This window comes from Scyliorhinus torazame, chromosome 1 (genome assembly GCF_047496885.1).
Source record: "Scyliorhinus torazame isolate Kashiwa2021f chromosome 1, sScyTor2.1, whole genome shotgun sequence".
NCBI classification, from domain to species: domain Eukaryota; kingdom Metazoa; phylum Chordata; class Chondrichthyes; order Carcharhiniformes; family Scyliorhinidae; genus Scyliorhinus; species Scyliorhinus torazame.
The window spans coordinates 194259676-194278441 of NC_092707.1; the positions used below are offsets into that span (position 1 = coordinate 194259676).

General features: G+C 49.3%; 1 protein-coding gene across 2 annotated transcripts in view; it reads left to right on the forward strand.

Moving 5' to 3' along the window:
* The window catches only part of LOC140418302 (glutamate receptor ionotropic, kainate 3-like), a 727178-nt gene that overhangs the window by 233921 nt on the left and 474491 nt on the right, over nt 1-18766 (forward strand). For both annotated transcript variants that reach the window (XM_072501775.1, XM_072501774.1), the window contains exons 2-4: nt 8278-8445; nt 13063-13320; nt 16680-16861. In XM_072501775.1, coding sequence (XP_072357876.1) covers nt 8278-8445; nt 13063-13320; nt 16680-16861 — 608 coding nt within the window. The remainder of the gene's footprint in view (nt 1-8277; nt 8446-13062; nt 13321-16679; nt 16862-18766) is intronic.

Sequence of the window (18766 nt, forward strand, 5' to 3'; positions counted from 1 at the left end):
ACCCTTAGCAGTCCCTGTACTCAAATTTCCAGGCTCTCACACAGCACAAGTGTTGCCTTAATCCATTTCCAGAGGAATGGAGCATGTTTTAGTTTAATTTCAGATCCACAAATTCTGAAAATCAATCGACCTGCACCATTTCGACATTTCCAAATCCATTGGTCTTTGAGCACATAAGTCCTCAATCCATCTGTCTGAGATGTCAGTATTCTCCTTAAAGTTTTGAATAGCTGTTACCAAAAGTACCAGAGAAGTGCATTGTACCAAATCTATTCTCTTTGAAAGAAATCCATGCAGAACTGGTCATTGCAACTTCTCAGATGAAACATCCAAAATTAATTGAAAGCAACCATCAACTAATATTTCAAGCATAGCATGTATTGGCATTATTTGGTGCACTGGCCTATGATGGAACGGATTGGACCGATTTTTGAAATGCTGGAGGGAACAAGCTTGGTATGCTGGATGGCATTTCATAGTCCATCCTTCCTTACATTTCTAATTCTTGGAATTCACAGGCTTTACAGTAAGATATTTTACTTTCCATCATATACCAATTTACAACAGTATTTGCATGTCAAAACATACGCTGGGATAATCCGAAATTGTGAAAAAATACTTCCCCTCCCTTACTTCACTTCCTTTCTTTCATTCCCTCATCCATACCCGTTGGTGCTTGGCTCTCCCCGACACAATCACCAATTCCAAGCTGAGAGCGACGATAGGCATCCAAACAACTTCCAAAAACCCTAACTACCAAAAGGCCTACAAAAGCAATCTGCTGCAACTTTCCTGATTTTTCTTCCCTCCTCATGGAGTCGGTGCTTTAGCCTTTTGTCACTGCTCTATCCCACACACTGCAAGTACAGCAACTCACTCAGTGTGAACTGTTGACATAAACCTACCGGTTGGCAGTAAACTCCATTGGCACAATGCAAGCTATCTCTTTCTGAGATCAGTGAAATGGTTTAATCTCTTAATCAAAGACAGATCCAATTTTTAAAAAACTGCTTTGTTTTCCTGGGAGACAATTCTGCCTGTTATATTATTCATTCTGCTCATCAGTGTGTTTGGTAGTTTTTTTTCTATTACTCCACTCTTAATGAGAAATTGCTTGTTATGATGAGTTATGATACTTTTAATTGGTGACAGCAGCCTGATTGATTATCATACTAGACAAAATTAGAAGTATTGCTTATATGCAGAAAACTTAGTTGTTTTCATAAAAGGACAGTCAGTCACGAAAAGGCTATTTTCATTTAACATAACCTCTTCACCGCCTGTCATGTTGATAATGAAGCCGATTTGCAGAATTACTTTATAAATATTTTGAAGAAATGGCTAACCATGTTTATTTCTAAGTTGCTAAAATTGTTCTTGGTCTCAACACATTGTCATCCACTTCTCCGTGGTGTTGTGCACACAAAGCAGGCATCAGTACATATCAAAAGAATGGTTGCTTTCCTCTATCAGAGAGAGAAAGCTGACTGGTGGTGATTTAACCCGAGGACGACCACACCTTAGGCAAAGGGCAAGGTTGAGAAGGCGCGCCTTCATGAATAACTCAGCCGGTATGAGAATTGAACCCATGCTGTTGGCCTCACTCTGCATCATGAAGCAGCTGTCCAGCCAACTGAGTTAAACTGGCCCTGGATAAATGCATTCAGCTCTTCAAACCTGCTTCATAATTCAGTAGGATCAGGACTGATTTTCTACATCAATTCCACCATTATACATTATACATTATCTCCATATTCCTTAATGCAATAGATTTAACCCTATTTTGGGTTAGGCACCCGATAATATATTGTCAAGTTCTGTGACATCACCCCCTCCACCCCCATTCCTCTCCCTCCTCTCTGTATCTATAAGCCGTGACCCACATGGCTGCACCACCCATGCCAGCCGCATTGACCGGGCCGGGTGCCCTGTGCACCCATGCCAACATAGATCCAACTGGCAGGCTGCATGCATCGGACCTCCTAACAATACTGATGTTTGTGTGCCCCCGCCCGCAGGAGAAGAGCGGCCATAACCGGCAAAAACTGCACCAAACGGGAGGGGGTGCACATGATTTGCACCCCGTCACCGTGCACGAACAGAGGGCATGGACATAGCTGGAGGACCCGAGGACCGGGAGGTTGCCCATGCCGAGATCGGGGGCGCGCCATCAAGTGAGGCCCCCCTATCTGGCCCCACCCCTCACCCCAGCCCTCACCCCACCCCTCGCCCCACCCCTCACCTAACCCCACCCCTCACCCCACTCCTCACCTCACCCCTCACCCCTCACCACACCCCTCATCTCACACCTCCCCCCTCACCTCACCCCTCACCCCACCCCTACCTCAGTCCTCACCACACCTCACTTCACCTCACCCCTCACCACATCCCTCACCTCACCCCTCACCCCATCCCTCACCTCACCCCTCACCTCACCCCCACCCCGGTCCACCTGCCTAACAATGCATGGTGTATTGTGTCATGAGGATCAACCGGTGATCGACCTGGTCCACCTGGCGGACACCGCCCCCGGCCAGCATCAGAGCGGCCAACCCACAGGGATCAACCAGGCCCATCAGGCGCACACAGCCCCTGGCCAGCGCCAGGGCGGCCAACCCACAGGGATCAACCGGGCCCATCAGGCCAACACCGCCCCCGGCCAGCGCCATGGCGGCCACCCCACAGGGAGTCCTTCAGTGACGGGGAGGGCAGCCGCAACAACAGCCCTCCGCCCCACTCGAGCCACGAAACCACGATCCAGGGGACCAACATCAAGGACACAGACAGACGTGGCACCACGACCCAGGGGACCAACACTCATTACACTGACGGATAGGACACCACGACCCAGGGGACCAACACCCAGTACACTGACGGACAGGACAGCACGACTCAGGGGACCAACATCCAGGACACAGATGGACATGAAGCCACAACACAGGACACCAGCATACAGGAGACGGACGCAGATGACACCTCATCCTTGGGGATCCCCGAATACGGGTCCGATGATGACACCGACTTTCTGTCACAGCTGTCTCGTACACCTTCCGCCATCGCAGAGACTATCACCTCGGTTGGGCTCTTAGCAATGAGGCTCCTTGGACACTCACTGGTGAGCAGCACACAACCGCTCTCGTCCAGCAGGTGGAGGTAGGAGCAACTGAGGGGCTGGACGGTCAGAGGACACAACTGCCCCAGCAACCAGCTGCCGCCCAGACGGGACCCGGCTTCCTGGAATTCCCACACCCACCCAGTGACCTGATGCAGTCAGGGACACAGGGACGTGAGATGGGGATGATGGCCGGTTTCCAGCACCTGCAGACGCAGTGGAGGAGTCCATCCGCCTGCAGGAGCAGGGAATGGTGCCGGTCATGAGTGCCACCAAGGCCGACACTGCATGGGTGGCGTCTGCGGTGGAGGCAATGGGGGCGACGGTGTTGGACATGGATCGGAGTATGCAAGGCCTGGGGCATTCTGTGCAGATGGCCTCCGCGGCCCAGGACCGGGCTGCCCTCTCACAGGCAGCTATGAGCCAGAGCTAGCTGCACATCACAGAGGTGCTCAACACCGTGGCCCGGTCTCAGCAGGCCTGGGCCCAGTCTCAGCAGGCCATCGCTGAGAGCATTGGCGCCATTGCCCGGGTGCTGGCCGGCGTCGCACAGACCCAGACAGATTTGGCCAATTCCCTGAGCTACATGGCTGCAAACGTTCAGACCCTGGTCGATACCAGAGCGGGCCTCCAGGACTGGCAGCGCCAGGTGACGGGGGTGTTTCCTGTGTTGGATCCGCTCACATCCCCGTCCCATGGAGAAGCCTGGGGACCATCGGGCACACCGAGGGAGGAGGAGGTGATGCGGCCCATACCGGGTCTCCCTGCAGGGGAGGCCCCGGCACACCGCGGCACCTTGGACCCCCCACCCCCCCCCCCCATACCGTCCTTGGTGCATCTGGTGGGCAGCGGGCAGAACAGGGTGGCAGCAAACCTCCAGGTCGGGCTGCCCCAGGAAACGACCGGCAATGGGGACCCTAGTCACAGGGCAGTTGTCCGCCTCCACTTCTGCTGTACTCTCTGGGGAAACACCTAGACGTAGTCGGAGGGCCCGCAAGGCCAGAAAGCTAGACCACAAAGTAAGTTGGCACGGGTGGAGGCACAGACTAGTTCTAAGGGTTAGGACACATTTATAGAACTTTTGTTCTGAAACACTGTAACACCGATGAAAGCTGCCTCTGTGCTCTGTCCGATGCGTGCAGGGGTGGGGCGGGAACTGTGGGTGGGGGTGATGGAACGTTGAGCCCCCGCGGGTGTGATGTGCGGCAACTCCCCCCCCCCCCCCCCCCGCCCCCCCCACCTCCCGGACGTCAACGCCACCCCGCCGCCAGCGAGACGACAAGGCCATGTGATGCAGTGTTGAGTCCGCATGCCGGGGCCACCCAGGTGGAGGGTATTACTGTGGCCATGAGTCAGACATTGTCGAACGATGTAGAACTCGGAGCTCATCGCTGAACGGGCTATCATCATCCTCCATGCCATGGACAGACCCGCTTTCATTGGCAACCATGTGAGCCCAGCTCGTTGCGCCGCAAGTGGATATGTAATGGAGGAGTGTTGTGCATGCGGGTGATGTGGTGGTGGGGGAGGTGGCGGTGGTCGGAGGTGGGGGAGGTGGCGGTGGTCAGTGGTGAGGGAGATGGGGGTGGCTGGTGGTGAGGTGGTGCCGTACTCTGCTGTCCGTGCCCATGTCCAGCAATCCCCCCCACCCTAGTCGGTGAAACGTGCGGCTATCAGCCCCTCACGTGCTCGCTGGACCAGCCGGTGGCGTTGGGCAGTCTCCCGTACCTGTCCAGCCCCCATGTCCCATCCATTGTCCCCCCCCCCTCATCTAGAGAGGAGTGCCCTTTGTCCTGGTCCAACCCCTCCCCCTCCTCCTCCAGCACATTGCCCCTCTGCTGGGCTACATTGTGCAGGATGCAGCAGACCACAATGATGCGGCCGACCCTATCCGACGGGCACTGGAGGCCCCCCCCACAGAGCGGTCCAGGCACCTGAAGCGCATCTTCAGCAGCCCAAAGCACCTCTCGACCACCCCCCTGGTCGCAAAATGGGCATCGTTGTAACGATGCTCCGCGTCAGCCTGTGGCCTCCGTATAGGCGTCATCAGCCACGACTGCAACGGGTAATCCCTGTCGCCCAGCAACCCCAGCCCCACAGCCGGGTTGCGGGGTGGGGGGTGTCCCTCGAACATGCCGGGGATGAACGATTGGGCCAATATGAAGGCATCATGTACACTGCCCGGGTACCGGGGGCAGATGTGCAGGATCTTCTTCCGGTGATCACAGACCACCTCTACATTCATGGAGTAGGACCCCTTCCTGTTCATGAACATCGCCCTGTTATCCAATGGTGGCCGCATGGCGGTGTGCACCACATCGATCGCCCCTGGACCATGGGTATCATGGCGAATCCCGCAGCCCGGGCATCCGGGTGTGCGTGGTCTACAGTGAACTGGATATACCGGTCCATGATGTCATACAGGGCATCTGTCACAGCACGGATGCACTGGTGCACCGATGCCTGGGAAATGCCGGACAAGTCCCCACTCGGCGACTGGAATGACCCCGTGGCAAAAGCGTTCATGGCGACCGTCACTTGATGGCCACCAGGAGGGGTGTGCTCCCTGAGTCCCACGCAGTGCCAGGTGTGCCATCAGGTGGCAGATGTGGGCGACGGTCTCCCGGCTCATGCGGAGTCTCCTCCTGCACGCCCTGTCCGTGAAGTCCTGGTGCGACATGCGGCGCCGGTATACACAAGGCCTCATCGGGTGCCTCCATAGCCGTGGCACCACTTCCCCCTCCTTCTACCCCTCCTCCTTCCACTACTCCTCCCCCTCCTCCTCCTCCTCGGTTTCCTCATCCCGTGGCTCCCAGTCGCCGTGGACCTCCACCTGCGCCTGTCGGGCGGATGGCCTTCCAGCCTGAGAGGCTGCCAGCTGCCCCACTGCGGCACGCCCCTCTGCTGCAGCCTCCGCCGCCTCCCCGTCACGCTCCAGCTCCTACAGGGCTTCATGCAGGGCAGCAGCCCCCGGGACCATGGCCAACATCGCTGGCAGATGCCCAAACATTATGATCTGCAGGGGTGGAGCTTGACGAAGTTTCATCAGTGGGCTTACACCCCTCCACAGCCAGGTGCCATGGGCTACATGGTCGGCCCGGTTGCCAGCACGTGCCCATCGCCGCCTGCCCCCTCGGTACCCTGACACCTGTCGCCCGTCCCTCCTGTCAGGACCACCGTCTGGTGGCACTGCCCTCATCAGGGTCTGCCATGGGTGCAGCCCTGGATGTACCCACCGGGTGAGTTTCGCTGGCTGCATGGCGGGGTGGGTCTGGCACATATACAGATGGCTAGGAAGCATGGGCTGAGCCAGCGGCCGGGGTGGGTGCCCACCTGCGTGTCCATGGCATCCGTGGCGTCGTCTCCGCCCTGCCATGTTGGGCCGCAGCTTCTGTGCCCCCCACCCCCCTCGCAGCCACGGCCATGCCGTCTCGCCGTCCCGGGGGTCCCCCCCCCACGCCGACCCCTACCTCCTCTGGCCGCAGCGTCAATCAGCACGTCAAAACATGTTTCAAACCACGTTTGAACAACGCAATATCGCTGGGGGCTCGGAGAATTGCAGCTTGGGAGCCGCACTCGCGCGTTTTTGGCCGCTTGTGAGTATCTGGTATGGGCTCGGAGAATTCAGGCCCTGATTTTCCAGGAGCTACAGTCGATCACAGTGGTGTGCTGGGGGAGAGGGTAAATGGGTTTGCTGGGTGGCGAGGGAAAAACCCTCTCCCATGCAGGCTGATAAATTTGGCCCTTGACATTGTATTTTGCCTGCTTCCTGAGGGCGGGAAATCAAGGTCTCCCAGTGTTAAATAAGGCCAAATTGTTTAAATGGAGGCATGTAGCCTCTTTCAAATATTTTGCTGACTAACCTGCCCCCTGAAAGCTGATTGGTGCCAGCCCACACCATTTCTGACTCACCTCCGTCATCTTCTGATGTGAGTTAGCCAGAAGCAGATTGTGGTTAGGTTTCCCATTTTATTGTTGTTAGCCCGCCCGCCCCCCCTCTACTAACCCCCCCCACCCCCCTGCCCCACTCCAGCCCCTTCCCAGCTGTGATGGGATATAATTCCCCTCCAGTGATTTTGAACAACTGTTTGTTTAATCTAACCAAGTACATTGTACCTTCAAAAACAAAAATACAAAATGCATCAAACCCACAGCTGGTCAGTCAAGAACTGCAGAGAGGCCAGAAAATGTAATAGTTCAGGTTTGACCCTTCACACCATACAATTCTCATACTCATTTAAGTAAGTGGTGTCAGTTTTAGGAATGGAACACACTTTAAGAACATCGGGAACAGGAATCAGCTGTTCAGTTTCTCAAACCTATTCTGCTGTTAAGTGAGATCATTTTTTTTTTAAATTTAGAGTACCCAATTCATTTTTTTTCAAATTAAGGGGCAATTTAGCGTGGTCAATCCACCTAACCTGCACATCTTTGGGTTGTGGGGGTGAAACCCACGCAAACACGGGAAGAATGTGCAAACTCCACACGGACGGTGATCCAGGGCCGGGATCGAACCTGGGACCTCGATGCCGTGAGGTAGAAGTGCTAACCACTGCGCCACTGTGCTGCCCAATAGATTATTGTTGGTCTGTATCTTAACTCCATCCAGCTGCCTTGGTCTCTAAACTTTAACACCCATGCCTAACAAAAATAGGTGTCAAAGTCTCAGTGTCAAGTATTCCCAGCCATTTTAGGTGTAACACTGTTGAATATGAAATGATGCTCCATCCTACCCAAGCCCTAAAATGTCCCACACTGTAGCACTGTGGCTGTTTTCAACCCTCCTTGTGGATTCGAGTAAATGAAATTACAACGCCGAAGGGGATCATACCATACCTAATTGCCGTCAGTCTCTTCATCAGTCAGAGGGAAGAAGAGATCTATACTTCCCTCCTGCGTCAGGCATGGATGCATTTGATCTCAGGTCTCACTGAAGTGAACAGACAGTGTGCTGATTCTTTTTAGTCATTGCTTGCCAGCATAAAAAATGGTGGGAAGGTTATCTCTGTTTACACTTTCAAGTTTTCCAACTTTAAATAATGGTCAGCGAAAATAGTTCCATTGCCTATACCATGATGATTAGAGGAAATCTATTTCCTCCTTCCCATCAATTCCTTGAGATGCACACACACTGTGGTGACTGTTGTTTTGTTTTTCTGTCGCAGGAGGGATCTTTGAATTAGTGGAAGGTGGCACGGTGGGAGCAGAGGAGCTAGCCTTCAAATTTGCGGTCAACAACATCAACAGGAACAGGACACTGCTTCCCAACACCACCCTGACATACGACATTCAAAGAATAAACATCTATGATAGCTTTGAAGCATCCAGGAAAGGTAAATCTCTCATCCAAAGGACGCCACTTGCTGCACTTGTTGGATTTGATGGCATCTCAGTGTTCTGCTCTCTTCACTTTGGCACGATCAGCTGCAGGGGAGAATTGCAGTAGATTTCACCTTCAAATGAAGATCCAGATTTTCGCTTGCTGCGCAGAGATGGGAGAATTCCTGGTTTTGCAACCGTGACCTTTCAAAATGGCCACCTGCAGGCCAGATTTTCTTTGTGGGAGGGCTGTGAAGGATGCCAGGTGCATGGGCTGCTGGGTGGAAGTGTTGTGTTGAATTAAATAGAAAAGATTAAAACAAAACCAGCCTTCCAAATTTTACCCCTCACCCCACACATACTCCCCATGACCCATCCACACTCCACTATGCCACCTCATGTCTCTGACACAACTCCAAGGTCCCTCATATCTCTTATGTCAACAATGCCCTTCTCCCCATCCCATGCCCCTCATATACCTATGTCCACCACAACCACAATCTGGTGCCATGTTCTCCCTTCCTCCCACCCATGCCAACAGGTGTTCACTGGCAGTTCCTTGACAGTTTTGGCAGTTCTTTGACATCTTTAAAGTTCCAGTTAGTTTATAGACATCTTAATGCACATTTATTTTACTCCCCCAAAGGGTGCCTAATCTCTAATAAAGGTGCTAAAGGAATATATTCAAAGAGGTACCTTAGCTCTTGAAAGGGGTACCCTGGCTATCCAAAGGGAAGACACACTTTCGGGGAGGTAATGCACACTTTGAAATTTTTTAAAACTAACATGATTGTGTGTAAAAAGTGCATGCACTTTTAAAACTGTCAAGCTTTCAAAGACCTGTCAAGCTGTCAAGGAACTGTCAAGCTGTCAAAGGACTGTCACAGATTACTAGGTGAATAAGCATGGAGAGGGTAAAGTTAAAGGATGGTAAATGATGGACACAGGGGTATTGAGAGGCAGGGACTTGATTTTCAAAGCACAGTGGGGGCTAGACGAGAATCTTAGGCTGTCTGGGTAGGGTGTTATGGGTTGGCAAAGGGAGTACGAGGGGTCATGGGGATGGGTGGGGGTGGGGGCATGTTATGACATAGATTGGCATCAGGAGTGCATTGAGGGGGATGTTGGTTGAGGGCTCCAGGGCTGTGTTGGTTTTTTAAAAATGTAATTAAAACAGTGCTGCAGCACAGTCAGGTCTTCTGCCCAACCCAACTCTACTCCCGCTCTCGAATTAAAATTCAACTTTGTTTAAGGTCGGGTTTGCAGAGCTGAGATTTCTCTATCTCTGTGCACCCAACCCAGGAGCGCAAATCAGGGTCTTAAATGGCCAGATGCCTCCGGAAACAATGTATGCAGGAACCTTCACCGGCCCCTGTGAAAATGGAATAAGCCACATTTGAGGTCAGGTCTTCGGATTTCCAACCATTTCTGGGATTTCCGGGAGAGGGTCTCCTGTCGAAAATCTGAGCTGAAGTCTTCACAAAAGAGACCGTCGAACAGAAGCAGTCGGTGGTCTCCTGACTGACATGTTTTCCTTCCTCAGCTTATTGACATTGGTCATTGTACTGAAGCTTTTCATTTCAACTGCTCTATTACCTTGTGTGTAATATGTGCTGGCAACAAAAAATGTCCAGTCATCAACTACCCATGACTTCTTGGTAAAAGCTCACTTATCCTTCAAGATGACTATCAGATTGCATTGATGACATATAAAAGTTACAATTCACATTCTCAGCCACTAACAAGATTGAAATTAATTTGAAATTAGCTGGAGTAGAAGTACACGGGACATCAATGCATGGAGACAAAGAGTGACAGGATGTAGATTTAACTCCACGCCATTTTGACTTCAATGTCACTGTGCTCAGTAAAGTCAAGGGACTGGATTTTCAGAACACAACGGGGCCGGACAGGAGCAGGTGGGCACAGAATCATATGCTGTCGGCACAGATCCACCCCCATACTATTTTCAGAAAGGCTGCAGATGGCCTTTGTTAAATGTCGGGTTTGCAGAGCTGGGCAAAGTACTTCCCACCTGCATGTGGAGGATAGTTAATAAATATAACTCAGGGGTCTGTTCATTTTCAGTTGGTAGCCACATTTCCCATGATGGCTGAAACATGACAGTGCAAGGGAGCAGCCTCCTGACTGCAGGCCAGGAAACCAACACTCCAAAAGACTTTGCAAACCTCTCTTCACCTGCAGCCTCTATGCCATGATGGCCTCAGCTGCGGCCACAGGCCGCCCTGTGCAAGGATTTCATCATCTTTGGGAATGGCCTAGCAACTGTGCTTTCTATTTTTAAAAAGTCCTTAGAGAACACCTCAAGCTGTAGGTATCCTCTCCTACATCCACCAGCAGTTCCCACTTTGGTGGGGCCGCTGTTACTGTCCCCTATATGGATGGTGGTAGGGTTGCGGGGTGGGTTGGTGGTGGTGGGTTGGGGGGGGGGGGAACAGGAGGAGATACGATGAGGAGGCCTCCTATTGAACCTTCAGTCTCAGGAGCCTGCCCGCCATCCTTAATCTTAAAGTCATTGTGCCCTCTGGCCATTAATGGCCTTGGCATCAACAAATTGTATCAGGCTCCACTTCTGATGTGGTACAAGGTCATGTTCCGAAAGTTCTCCTGATGGGAAATCCAGCCCAAAGTCTCTGGAGAAGGAAGACCTGTGCTCTAGTGTGGTCAATTGAGAACCAGAGTCACAGGAACATGTGACCTGGGGATACCAGAACGGAATAAATTAGAGAACTTACGATTGAGTTAATACTATCCAGACAAAAACACAAAACTCAGTTTCGAGTTTGAGATGAAGATTCATGGGAAGACTGGATATGTCAAATCGCCACCTTCCAGCTCCCTACTTATCAGAGAACAGCCTATTGAGAGGTAGAAAGTATTTAATTAGAGATGAGTCTAGCCATTATTGTGTTGTTAAATATAAGACTGCCGACTCCAATGTAATTGGAGTCAAAATAGCACACAAAGGAATGAAGGGAGCAATCCTAACTGGGGTGCGACGCAGCTGTTAGATGCCGGGAGAGGCCTACCTCGGACTTCTCGACTGCCTTTACGCCTCGTGATATCTGGTTAGATCTTGCAAGATGTCACAATCTGGCATCTACCAGCCTCGATGAGGAGACTCTAGCTGGGTCCTGTTCGGTCGTAGTCACTGCAAATAGGAACCAGGTGGAACCAGGTGGGTGGTCGTTCGATCCCGAGAAGGTAGAGGTCAGTCAGCTTCTTAGCCAACTTCACTCTGCGAGGCAGGATCTCGTCCATTGTGGGTGGGATCCAGATTGTGACATCTCACAAAATCTAACCAGATTTCACGAGGCGTAACGGCTATCGGGAAGCCAGGGGTGGACCTCTCCCGGCATCTACCAGCCACATCGCACATTAGTTTGGATCGCACCCTTCATTTGTTTGTGTGCTTTTATGGAGGGGGGGGCTGGATGTCGTGGGGGGGGGTATTTAAATTACATTGGAGTCGTCAGTCTCATATTTACCATCACAATAATGGCTAGATTCATCTCTAATTAAATACTTTCAGCCTCTCAATAGGCTGCTCTGTGATAACAAGTAGGGAGCCGGAAGGTTGTGATATGACATACACAGTCTTCGCATAAATCTTCCGGGTCAACCTCAGGAGGGGTTGGCACCCTGGCACTTCTGCTGCCATCCCGGTACTTTGGCACTGCCAGACCATCACCCTGGCAGTGCCAACCGAGCACCCTGGCCAATCCACCTGTCATCCTGGCACTGCCAGGGTGCCCAGGTGGCACTGCCAGATTGGCAAGGGTACTGCCATGTTGACAGTCTAGCAGTGACAAGCTGGCATTGTGCCTGTGCTGGGGATTGGACCCAGGGGTGCCCTGACAGTATGTGGTGGGATGCAGATGGCCCGAGGACCCCCTGACAGGTGTGTTGGGCATTGGGGAGCCCGCGGGTTGCATCGGGGTATCGTGAGATCAGGGTGACATTTTAAAATGGTGCCCCGATCGCTTCCTACACTGAGAAGCTACCCTGGTTGGAGCTCCTTGGTGCAGGAAATGAAGGCTTGGCGGGGCAGGGAACGAAAACAAGACATGGGAATGACCCCGCTAATCCCGCCCAGAACGGCAATCTGATTTAGTCTGAGTTTAGCATATTTTCATTTCAGCCTGGGTGATATTAATATGACCAGCTGCCTTAAATCCAACTTTCTACTCCAGGTAATCAGTTAATGAGGCAATGTTACAGGGATAGCCATTTACAATTTCACGATAAATACAAACCAGAATTGATCTTCACAATCCATTTACAAAATCAGATGAACACAAGGCTGGTCTCAGCCTACCAACAAACACAGCCCAGCTGCACTCATGAAGAATATTTATTTAGGAGATGGGTCAGCAGCTTTAAAAGACAACAGAAGAATATAGTCAAAATATCAAACTGTATATTAACTTATCTCTCCTCATACAGTCATTGCATCCCCCAAGAAAATTCCCTCAATGGTAAAGTCAACAGAAATGGTCAGTTTCTGAGGAGAATTCTTTGTAAATGATGTTGTAAAAGGTTCTAAGGTGGTGTTACTCTTTGAGACACATGCTGGTCACTGTTGATGGCTCTGCTTCTTTTCTATTCAGCCTGTGATCAGCTCTCATTAGGAGTGGTTGCAATATTTGGGCCTTCTCACAGCTCCTCGTCTAATGCTGTTCAATCTATCTGCAACGCGTTGGAAGTTCCTCATATTCAAATCCGATGGAAACACCATCCCATGGACAACAGAGACTCTTTCTATACCAACTTTTATCCTAACTATTCCTCTCTCAGCCATGCTATTCTGGACCTTGTGCAGTTTCTGAAATGGAGGACAGCAACTGTGGTTTACGACGATAGTACAGGTAAGTGAAGAGCTGTATTTATGAGTACATGGAGAGATGAGTGTGTGAGATGGAGAGGGGGCTTTGAATCATCATACATCTAGAAAATAATGCAGCACAGGAGAAAGTCTTGGACCCATCATGCTTGCAATCAAATGAATCCCTCCCAGCAACTCTCTCCATAGTGCTCCACAATACCCCCCTTCAAGCACTTATTCCCTGAAGCTCATGTTAAATTTGCTTCCTCCACCCTTTCTAGCAGTGGATTACGGATCATTGCAACTCACTGCACTGTTTTACCCTTTTTGCCAATCATCTTAAACCCCTGTCTTCTGGTTACCAACCCTCCTGCCATTGGAAACTGTTTACCCTTATTTACCCCTATTAATACCGATCAGGATTTTGGAATCTCTATCAAGCTTCCCTTAGTCTCTCTGATCATCAAGAAAATATATAGTTTCTTTAATCTCTCCAGGTAACACATCCCACATCCCTGATACCATTCTGACCAATCTCCTTCTCATCCTCTCTCAGGCCGAGAGATGCTTCCGAATCTGTGGTGCCGAGATCTCCACCTGCAGGATTCTCCATTGTGTTGGCAGCGACCCACGCCCATAGGTTTCCCGGTGGCCTGGGGTGGCCACAATGGGAAATTCCTATTGGCAGGTGGAACATCTGCACTCTCAGCCATGATGTTACTTTTTGGAAAAGTTAACCTTGGGTCACACCCACGAGATTCATTGGAGAGATTCAATGACCCTATTCAAAGAACAAGGAGCTGGATTCTCCGTCCCACCAGACCTGTTATCTGGCACGGTGCACCCCCGCCGGCAGGAGGATCTTCTGTCCCGGCAGGCGGCCAATGGGGTTTCCCATTGTGGCCATCCACTCGCCTTCAGGAAATCTGCGGTGTGAGTGCATTGACGCGAAGCGGATGATCCCGCCGATGGAAAATCCCACCCAGGGAGATTTCCTGGTATCATTACCAGCATTCTTACCTCAGCCAACACAAAATCAAATAGCTTATCTGAGCAGGTATCTGATTGCCATTCATGGATATAGCAGGCACCGACTACCTGCTGCATTTCCTTACATACAGTCACTGTGTGTGGACATAGAAATGTGGATGAATCGGGTCTTCTCTCAACTAAGCACTGGGAAGCTAAAGCTACTTAAGCAACTTCCCACACAAATGCTGCACCTTTGCCGATTCCCATGCCATTGTGTCACAACACCATGCTTCCTCCTCTGTAATATCAGCCGCATTTGCCATCACTTGTGACACTAACAAATATTATTATTACTTTTACCAGTAAAACCCCATCCCCAAGATTTTGTTATCTTCCAGAGTCTACTTTTCCAATTCACTACTTGCTGGCTTTCCAAACTCCCTATGACACCACGTCTAATTCATCCCAAATCTTGCTGCCCACACACTTGCTCCACAAAGTGCTGCTCACTGACACCCACTAGATTCCCATTCCTAATGCATTGGTTTAAACATTCTCATGCTGATTGACAAATCCTCTCATGAGCTTAATCCCAATTTATCTCTAAAACCTATTCCAGCCTTTAAATTTTACCCATGATATCTGTCATCTGGCCTCCTGTGTATCCTTCCCCATTTCCATGTTCCTCTTTCTATATAATTGGTGGAAGAGCCTTCAGTGTGTTTGTACCATGTGATTTAGAACCCATTACCTTCAAACTCGTTCACCTTATAACTTCATTCCAAAGCCTTCTCAAAATCCATTGATCAATATGTTTTTGGCCATTTCTCCTAACTCTTACACAACCACTTGCCATCTATTTGACTTTGAAGGAGAACCATTATGCAGATCCATTGTTATATTAAATGAACTATATAAGTGCACATTTTTGCATGGCTAACACCTATAAGAATATGTAGACATGTCTGGAGATGTCAGTGACATGCTTGTATTCACTTGGGATTCTCCAAATAGCTTATCATCCTTAGAATATTTTGTCAAGACTTTTGTACCTATCACAGGCTTATTTTCCCCAACATACATTATTCCCAGACATACGGCAACAGATGGCCTTCCACTTACTTCTCAGCCATTGTCATTCTCAAGTTGGTCAATGGCACAAATGGATGTATAATAATGTGCTACATGAAGTATCAGAATTGGGCATCCCTTTACTCAAGGAGAATTAGGGATAGGTGATAAATGCTGGCTTAGCCAGTGACATCACATTCTGTGAAATAATTTTTAATAACTCATCAATCTCCTGGGAGAGGCAAAAAAACAGATAAAGAAGCAAGGACAAATAAGAAAAGAAATATGAAAAATTTCTCTCCAAACCCCTTTGAAGAGTTTAAACAAATTACTCCATGTCTGTTCTTCCTCTATACATCATCACATGCGCACATTTAAGTGGGTGCCCGTAAATATCACATGTGGAGAATCCTGATGTACTGAGCCTTGCTATGCCCAGTTAAAGTTTTTCATTTTGTAAAACTTTTATTTTGAGTAAATGAACACTGTCAGAATTAGAATGTGAAATATTCCAAAACGTAACTTATCTGATTGGTAATGGATGCAACATTGATCAGAAATGTTTGAAACCCTGGGGAGTTTTGTTTCCTTGTGTTCTGAGGCTGCCTCATGTCCTGGCATATCATTGCTCCGGGCATTGAACAGCCAATTGTTCCCACCATGCAGCGCTGAATAGAATGGAGGCCTACTGGCTAAGTTCATGGCTGTTCCTCAACCACTGAGACAAAAGCAACAGATTAAAAGGAAATAGGCAAAAACAGAACAGAATGCAATCTTCCAAGGTACCAAGTGCTTAACCTATTTATTGACCTTAGTCACAGTGTTTGAAGCGTGTCAGAATTCATTCTGAAGGACTCCCTCCTGCAATTCGAACATCAATGAGTGCTTCATATATTCAATTATTTTATTCACAGCGAACAGCAACCTCCCTGTAAACTGAAGCAAAAGAAGCAAGGCACCATGCTTGAGAATTTGAAGAGTGCGTTTCTATTTTTTTTCCTGAAGGATTAATCCTTTAAGTTGATAAGCCATACCACTGTCAAGATAGCCATATTAACTAAATATTTTGCTTTTGGAAATACGGAGGAAATTGGGGACTTTTTTTTTAAAGCACTAAATGATTGTTCAAAATGTAATTTGCTGTAAATTGATTGAATTTTGTAATTTGGCTTTTATCATGGGGTTGCTGTTTGAGATTTGCATGGTTCAATTGCCCCCCCCCCCCCCACACACACACACACACAATACTGGCAAGAAAGGAGATAAATTGGAGAGAGGGGGAGGGCAGTGCAAATTGTGTACTTAGTTTGACAGGACATACTGCACATCAGAAATAGCTTTTCTGCTTTGTAATTGAAGGTCTCATACGTCTGCAGGAGCTGATAACAGCTCCCTCCAGGTACAATATCCGGCTCAAGATTCGGCAACTTCCCATCGACTCGACTGATGCCAGGCCTCTCTTAAAGGAGATGAAACGAGGCAGGGAATTTCGTATTATATTTGACTGCAGCTACACAATGGCTGCTCAGATCCTGAAACAAGTGAGTTCCATTCACTGTCCTTGCAGCTTTGTGCCATTGTTCAATTTAGAAAACTGGCAGGGTGCAATACCTTGAATACCAAAGATCCAGGTCGACATAACTGGCAACAGATTCACATTTTTGGGATGCTCAATAGGTTGTTTTCATCTCGTCGATCTTTCATAATGGTCGTTACTCTTTCCATTCCCCTCCACATTCAGAACCTTTTCTACCCAGTTCTTTCTGGATATTCAGGAAAAGCTGCCTGTTTGGCACTTTTGGCACCTAGTTTATTAGTTAAAGCAACAAAAACACTGTTGAAGCAGTTGAAGCACTGTCCCGGCCTAACCTTGTAACTCCAAAACCCCACCTAACCTGCACATCTTTGGATACTAAGGGACAATTTATCATGGCCAATCCAGCTAATCTGCATAGCTTTGGACTGTAGGAGGAAACCGGAGCACCCGGAGAAAACCCACGCAGACAAGGGGATAATGTGCAAACTCCACACAGTCACCCAAGGCCGGAAATGAACGCGGGTCCCTGGCGCTATGACACAGCAGTGCTAACCACTGCGCCACCGAGCCACCCAATCCTCCAAATCAAATACTTTCAAATCCTTCTTAAAGTGTGGCACCAGAACTGGACACAGTTCTCCAGCTGAGATTGAACTTGTGTCTTTAACAAATTTGACATAATTTTCTTGTTCTTGTATGTTATGCCCCTATTGGTCAAGCTCAGGATACCCTGTGCTTTACTTACCAATGTCTCAGCCTGTCCTGTCACCCTCAGTGACTTATGCACATATACTCTCAGGTCCCTCTGCCCCTGCACCCTCTTTAGAGTTGTATGCCTTATTTTAATTGTCTCTCCATGTTCTTTCCACCAAAATGAATCACTTCACAATTTCTGCATTGAGCTTCATCTGCCATCTGTCAGTCCATTCCACTAGCTTGCCTTTATTCTTTTGAAGCTCTACACTTTTACAATGTTTACAATGCTTCCAAGTTTAGTATCATCCCAGCATTTTGAAATTGTGCCCAAGGTCTAAGTCATGAACGTATATATCAGGAAAAGCAAAGGACCCAACATTAACCTCTGGGGAAGCTCACTACAAATCTTCCACTAGCCCAAACAACAGGTAGTGCCACAGTGGTATACTGGGAGGGAGTTGCTCTATGAATCCTCAACATCAACTTTGGACCCCATTAAATCTCATGGCACCAGGTCAAACATAAGCAAGGAAACCTCCTGCTGATTACCCTGTACCACCCCCTTTTCAGCTGATGAATCAGTACTCCTCCATGTTGAGCACCACTGGGAGGAAGAACGGAGGGTAGCAGAGGATGGACTGAGGTTGGCAGAGGAAGCACTGAGGGTGACAAGGGTACAGAATGTACTTTGAGTGGGAGACTTCAATGTCCATCACCAAGTTTGGCTGGGTATTACCATCACAGATCAAGTTGGCCAGGTTCTTAAGGACATAACTGCTAGATTGGGACTGTGGCAGGTGGTGAGGGAATCAACAAGAGGGAAAAACATACTTGACCTCATCCTGACCTACCTGCCTACTGCAGATGAATCTGTCCATGACAGCATCGGTAGAAGTGACCACCGCACAGTCCTTGTGGAGACAATGTCCCGTCTTCACATTGAGGATACCATTATCTTGTTGCGTGGCACTACCACTGTGCTAATTGTGATGGACTTTGAATAGATATAGCAGCTCAAGACTGGGCATCCATAGGCACTGTGGGCCATCAGAAGCAGTAGAATTATATTTAACCACAATCTTCAACCTTATGGCCTTGTATATCTCCCACTTTACCATTGCCACCAAGCCAGAGGACCAACCTTGGTTCAATGAAGAGTGCAGGGGTCCATGCCAGAAGCAACACTAGGCATACCGAAAAAACAAGTGACAAT